Source organism: Pararge aegeria, chromosome 8 (assembly GCF_905163445.1).
Source record: "Pararge aegeria chromosome 8, ilParAegt1.1, whole genome shotgun sequence".
NCBI classification, from domain to species: domain Eukaryota; kingdom Metazoa; phylum Arthropoda; class Insecta; order Lepidoptera; family Nymphalidae; genus Pararge; species Pararge aegeria.
The window spans coordinates 12983933-12991682 of NC_053187.1; the positions used below are offsets into that span (position 1 = coordinate 12983933).

General features: G+C 31.9%; 1 protein-coding gene across 1 annotated transcript; it reads right to left on the reverse strand.

Moving 5' to 3' along the window:
• Positions 1 to 515: 515 nt before the first annotated feature.
• Positions 516 to 2256, reverse strand: LOC120626023. Its single transcript, XM_039893302.1, has 2 exons — positions 2227 to 2256; positions 516 to 2057 (listed from the first exon to the last, which is right to left on the reverse strand). The coding sequence occupies exons 1-2, from the start codon at positions 2254 to 2256 to the stop codon at positions 702 to 704; spliced, it is 1386 nt and encodes a 461-aa protein (XP_039749236.1). The 3' UTR covers positions 516 to 701.
• Between the last annotated feature and the right edge of the window lie 5494 nt (positions 2257 to 7750).

A 7750-nucleotide genomic window follows, 5' to 3' on the forward strand; every position in this document is an offset into this window, starting at 1 on the left:
ACCTGACAAAACCGTGGGCTGGAGTTAACCATGAGGTTTTCCCACGAATAAAAAAGAGTAAGCTGGATCTGACCTCTATGTATAACATATATATAATGATGATTAAATATTGATAGACAATGTGTAATGTCTGCAAAAAATGATCATAAAAATAGCTAAAATAAATATATATATATATTCCGACCATACACACATCGCCATCCAGCCCCAAAGTAAGCGTAGCTTGTGTTAGGGGTACTTAGATGACTGATGAATATTTTTATGAATAATATACATAAATACTTATCATATACAGATAAACAACCAGACACTGAAAAACACATAATGCTCATCACACAAACATTTTCCATTTGTGGGAATCGAACCCACGGCTTTGGACTCAGAGAGCAGGGTCACTGCCCACTGAGCCAGTCGGCCGTCAGCTATACTAAGGCTTCCAGCAGGTAAGTTTAATTTTAAGTTTTATCGGTTGGAAAATTTTATACTATAAAATAATCTGCTATAGTTCTTGCAATTCACGAAGGCGAGCGGGATTTACTTGTGGTAAACACGTATCTGTAAAGGTGTAACAGTGTGCGTGAGATCGAAAGCGGGTATGGTTAGCATAAAAAAAAATGAAAAGAATAAAACTTATAATTTACTATACAATAATTTTAATGCAAATAATAAAAATAATAAAATCCCAAAATTACTAGGTTAATTTAGGTCGATAATAAATCATCTTCGTTTAAACTATCACTGCTACTTTCAAACTCATCTGTACCGCTGTCACTTGATTCACCTACATTAATAACAAACTCAAAGTCAGAATCAAAGTACTTCATGTATTCTTTTTCAATTTTTTCTACATGATTGCAGGTATTAAGCCAAGTGTTGCTGTCAATGCTGTTCAAGCCCTCAAAAATTAAATTTTGTACTTCAGTCATGTTTTGTGCTATGTTTTTAGAGGCAATGCGATTTTTTAAAATACCCCAGATATTTTCAATCGCGTTTAGTTCGGGATGATAGGGAGGCAATCGCAATATTTCGCAACCCTTGCTTTTTATTATCTCGTCAATTTTATACGTTATAAAACGCTCTCTATTTTTTTTTATTAAATCATACAGTTCTATATTTCGCGACTTTTCATCAAACGGAATATTGTTTTCTGTCAGCCACTTTTTCATATCACTCTTACAAGAATTTGATGTAGGTATTTTACTGCTTCGGGTGTTGTGATAAGATGCGTTATCCATCACAACAACTGACTTTTCTGGAATATTTGGCAGAAGCTTTTCATGAAGCCACTTGACATAATTGTCGAAATTCATGTTGGAGTGATAATCTCCAGCTGTGGATGCTGCTTTGTATACTAAAGAAGCATCTTTAATAAAACCACTACTGTTGCCTGCATGTACTATAATGAAACGGCTGCCCGTACTCAACTTCTTTGAAAAAGAAGTGTCTTTTTTTCTTGGATCTTTGTTATTTAGACACCAGGTGTTTTGTCGTACATGAGAAGTAAGTAGATATGTTTCATCTGTATATACAATATGACGGCCTTCTGAACGATATTGATTAATTTTTTTCAAAAAATTAAAACGCCATAATTGTATTTCGTGTCTTTCTTGTAATGATTTGCGGTTGTTATCAATTTTTTTCCATTTGTAACCCATTTCTATGAGCAAAGAGCGTAAAGTGTTCAAACATCCGTCAAAACCAATTTTTTCTCTCAAAACTGACTTAAGTTTCGCTAAAGTTGGTATTTGTTTGTGTTCCATGTGAAAATTTTGTACTGTAGTTCGAATAATTTCTCTGTTCATATTGTCCAACGTGAATTTGCTGTCTCTTTTACGTCGTTTTTTCATGGGTGAAGTGAACTTGGAGGAAGATGACGGCAACTCCTTTTCTTCTTTCAATATTCTAGTTAAAGTGCGCCCAGAGACGCCAGTTGCTTCCGCAGTACGTTTAAGTGAATTAGCCAAAGGACTTAAATCACTTTTGTCACTGTTATTCACTTTCATAAAATTATATTCTTCTTGAAGAAAGTGAAATACTTTAGCGATAATTGCTCGTCCCTATAAATAATAAAACATACTATTAAATATCCAAAACACTTAGAAAATTGTTGCATGTCAAAAAACCTTTTCCTACAAAATGATATCTACTGTCTATTCTTTCTGGCAAAATATAAATTAACTATTTCAAAATTCATCAAAAAACGATTAAAAATAAAAAATGCCTTACCTCGCTATGAACAACTTTGCGTTTTGACATGCTGACAGTACTTCGTGGCAATGAGCGTCGTGGAAACAACAAGCACAAGTGACCGTTGCGACGGCTCGGTCGCAACTGATCGCTCCGTCAGACACGCACACTACAGCAATGAACATATACACGTTCAACCACGAGCAAAGCTCACTCGCCTTCGTGAATTGCAAAAAGTATAATAAAAATCGGTCCCAGTGCAAGGAAGATACGAGGAAGCTGGCTGAATAAACCGCAAAGTCGGAACTGCTAATAAAATCGGATTAGGAACGACGATCCAGTCGCGATTATGAACAAGGAACTACTTTCAGAATTTAATCCCATAGGAATTAGCTACAAATTAATTTCTTCTTTATTTTTGGTAGGTACACCAGTATTTTTATGGATTTTGATACGAAGTATCTAATGTATTGTGGCTTAAATCGAATTAGCCTTTTGTATACAAAATACAATTTGTCAATAAAGATTTTGTCATATAAAATCTATTTTTTTTTTGCGATGTTATATTTATTAACACTAATCCAACTCTTAAACATAAGCATATTTTCGTTACAGAATAGTTTCGATATTTTACAAGTGCTTCGTAGCAAAATTTATTTGCTGTACACAATTGCGTACAAATTGTTTTAAAATAATAATGATAAATGAACGCGCAGTAAGGTTATCTAATTTATTAAATAGTAATCCGTTCTACAGGATTGAGTAAAATTTTCTCAAAACGTTAAACCAATAACACTACACAAATTTGTAGAAGGGTTTTTTAAGTTATTCACATTTTGGAATAAAATATTCTAGGTACTTGTGTAAAGTTTTATTCCAGTAAATAATAGTTGCTAAGTGCATGGAGAGGCCATATAGTATTTTAGGTCGCATTTTAGTTCGTTCTTAAATATAATCCGTTCATCTTGCGCTCTTGTCTGACAACTTCGATGTTTTTTATCTGAGTGTTTTTACTTACTCTGTCTTGTTCAATGTTCGTTCAAGATGCCTTATACCCGATAAAAGGCGCTATTAATATTTGCGCTAAATTACCAAGCGTATAAATTTCTTAGCGGGATGGCGCTCCTTGCTCGTCCACATTCTTCGAGAGCCTCGAACACGTTCGCTATGTTTATTATCCTTACTAATATTATAAATTTATTTGTATGCACTTTCTAAGTGCCCTAACTAATTTACCAATCAACTTTATTTTTGGCATAGAGTTAGTTGAAAGGACGGAGAATAACATTTTTATCACTGGAAAAGAAACGGTTCCCACGTCATAATATGTGAAAAACCGTAATAAAAGCGGACTAGACGAAGAACGAGGGCAAACGCGTGTAGGTGAAGTTAGCAGAGCATTTGCCAGCAGATCAAAAATAAAACGGAGTTCTCTTCGCATGCAGCTGAGTTCTAGAGTTCCTGATGATTTTTACGAATAGTTCTGGCGTTTTTACCCCCAAAAAAAGGGTGTCAAAAAATGATCTGCTAACTTCCGATAGCAGATCATTTTCGAGCAAATCAAAATTTGATGCTTGTTCTGGACGCATGCAGCTTAGATCTATAGTTCCTGATACTTTTTAATAATAGTTCTGTCGTAAATACTGAAAAAAAAATACTTAAAGAAAATAACCCTAAACATCCTATCGTACACAAAGACCTTTGAATAAAACATTTTTTAGACCCGTACTCTCTCGAAACTCTTTTCTTTCTCACACATCAGTATATAAACTATAATAAAAAAATATTAAAAATCTTATAAATCAAGTTTCAGAGTCACCACAACAAACATGAAAATTTATTTTCTTAAATAATTACATAAAATAATACAAAACATTTGTTTTTGAAAACCCTACCTATTAAAGGGGTAAGAACTCTTTTGTTTCTGTTGAAGCATCATAACGCCTGAAACATAACATAAAACCAAGCCTCAAACACTGTTATTCGAGACTGCATATCAGACGTCAATATTTTCAATCCAAAAGAATTATATGAGGAATTATTTTTTTGAAAACCCATTAAACCTCACAGCTAAGAACTCTTAAATTTCTGATAGAACGCTACTTACACTATAACACGATAAAAATTCAAGCCCAGAACACACGTACTTTAGACTGCATATCACACTTCAATATTTTAATGTCTAAAAAATTTAATAACAGAAAGTATAATTTTTTTTTGGCAACCCTATAGACCCGACAGCCTAGAACTCTTAAAATTCCAATAGATAACTACTAACACTAAAACATAATTAAAATTGAAGCCTAGAACACTCGTACTTTAGACTGCATATCACACGTCAATATTTTAATGTCTAAAAAATTAAATAACAGAAAGTATAATTTTTTTTGGCAACCCTATAGACCACACAGCCTAGAACTGTTTAATTACTGATAAAACACTTCTTACACTATAATACAATTAAAATTCAAGCCTAGAACACACGTACTTTAGACTGCATATCACACGTCAATATTTTAATATCGAATAAATTACATAACAGAAAGTTTAATTATTTTTGGCAACCCTATATTTCACACAGCCTAGAACTCTTCTGTTTCCGATAGAACACTACTAACACTATAACATAATTAAAATTCAAGCGTAGAACACTCGTACTTTAGACTGCATATCACACGTCAATATTTTAATGTCTAAAAAATTAAATAAAAGAAAGTATAATTTTTTTTGGCAACCCTATATTTCACACAGCCTAGAACTCTTTTGTTTCCGATAGAACACTACTAACACTATAACATAATTAAAATTCAAGCCTAGAACACTCGTACTTTAGACTGCATATCACACGTCAATATTTTAATATCGAAAAATTAGATAACTTGATTTGAATTTTTTTTAAGAAACCCATCCTACAGCCTAGAACTCTTAAAATTCCAATAGATCACTACTAACACTAAAACATAATTAAAATTGAAGCCTAGAACACTCGTACTTTAGACTGCATATCACACGTCAATATTTTAATGTCTAAAAAATTTAATAAAAGAAAGTATAATTTTTTTTGGCAACCCTATATTCCACACAGCCTAGAACTCTTCTGTTTCCGATAGAACACTACTAACACTATAACATAATTAAAATTCAAGCCTAGAACACTCGTACTTTAGACTGCATATCACACGTCAATATTTTAATATCGAAAAAATTACATAACAGAAAGTTTAATTATTTTTGGCAACCCTATATTCCACACAGCCTAGAACTCTTCTGTTTCCGATAGAACACTACTAACACTATAACATAATTAAAATTCAAGCCTAGAACACTCGTACTTTAGACTGCATATCACACGTCAATATTTTAATATCGAAAAATTAGATAACTTGATTTGAATTTTTTTTAAGAAACCCATCCTACAGCCTAGAACTCTTAAAATTCCAATAGATCACTACTAACACTAAAACATAATTAAAATTGAAGCCTAGAACACTCGTACTTTAGACTGCATATCACACGTCAATATTTTAATGTCTAAAAAATTTAATAAAAGAAAGTATAATTTTTTTTGGCAACCCTATATTCCACACAGCCTAGAACTCTTCTGTTTCCGATAGAACACTACTAACACTATAACATAATTAAAATTCAAGCCTAGAACACTTGTACTTTAGACTGCATATCACACGTCAATATTTTAATATCGAAAAAATTACATAACAGAAAGTTTAATTATTTTTGGCAACCCTATATTCCACACAGCCTAGAACTCTTCTGTTTCCGATAGAACACTACTAACACTATAACATAATTAAAATTGAAGCCTAGAACACTCGTACTTTAGACTGCATATCACACGTCAATATTTTAATATCGAAAAATTAGATAACTTGATTTGAATTTTTTTTAAGAAACCCATCCTACAGCCTAGAACTCTTAAAATTCCAATAGATCACTACTAACACTAAAACATAATTAAAATTGAAGCCTAGAACACTCGTACTTTAGACTGCATATCACACGTCAATATTTTAATGTCTAAAAAATTTAATAAAAGAAAGTATAATTTTTTTTGGCAACCCTATATTCCACACAGCCTAGAACTCTTCTGTTTCCGATAGAACACTACTAACACTATAACATAATTAAAATTCAAGCCTAGAACACTCGTACTTTAGACTGCATATCACACGTCAATATTTTAATATCGAAAAAATTACATAACAGAAAGTTTAATTATTTTTGGCAACCCTATATTCCACACAGCCTAGAACTCTTCTGTTTCCGATAGAACACTACTAACACTATAACATAATTAAAATTCAAGCCTAGAACACTCGTACTTTAGACTGCATATCACACGTCAATATTTAAATTTCAGAAAAATTTTATTACTTGAGTTTAATTTTTTTTAGCAGTCCTTGACGTACCACAGACTAGAACTCTTTTGTTTCCGATAGAACACTACTAATACTATTTAATATCTGTTATTTAATTTTTAGACATTAAAATATTGACGTGTGATATGCAGTCTAAAGTACGAGTGTTCTAGGCTTGAATTTTAATTATGTTATAGTGTTAGTAGTGTTCTATCGGAAACAGAAGAGTTCTAGGCTGTGTGGAATATAGGGTTGCCAAAAATAATTAAACTTTCTGTTATGTAATTTTTTCGATATTAAAATATTGACGTGTGATATGCAGTCTAAAGTACGAGTGTTCTAGGCTTGAATTTTAATTATGTTATAGTGTTAGTAGTGTTCTATCGGAAACAAAAGAGTTCTAGGCTGTGTGGAATAAAGGGTTGCCAAAAAAAATTATACTTTCCTTTATTTAATTTTTTAGACATTAAAATATTGACGTGTGATATGCAGTCTAAAGTACGAGTGTTCTAGGCTTCAATTTTAATTATGTTTTAGTGTTAGTAGTGATCTATTGGAATTTTAAGAGTTCTAGGCTGTAGGATGGGTTTCTTAAAAAAAATTCAAATCAAGTTATCTAATTTTTCGATATTAAAATATTGACGTGTGATATGCAGTCTAAAGTACGAGTGTTCTAGGCTTCAATTTTAATTATGTTTTAGTGTTAGTAGTGATCTATCGGAATTTAAAGAGTTCTAGGCTGTAGGATTGGTTTCTTAAAAAAAAATACAAATCAAGTAATCTAATTTTTCGATATTAAAATATTGACGTGTGATATGCAGTCTAAAGTACGAGTGTTCTAGGCTTGAATTTTAATTATGTTATAGTGTTAGTAGTGTTCTATCGGAAACTGAAGAGTTCTAGGCTGTGTGCAATATCGGGTTGCCAAAAATAATTAAACTTTCTGTTATGTAATTTTTTCGATATTAAAATATTGACGTGTGATATGCAGTCTAAAGTATGTGTGTTTTAGGCTTCAATTTTAATTGTGTTATAGTGTAAGAAGTTTTCTATCAGTAATTAAAGAGTTCTAGGCTGTGTGGTCTATAGGGTTGCCAAAAAAAATTATACTTTCTGTTATTTAATTTTTTAGACATTAAAATATTGACGTGTGATATGCAGTCTAAAGTACGAGTGTTTTAGGCTTC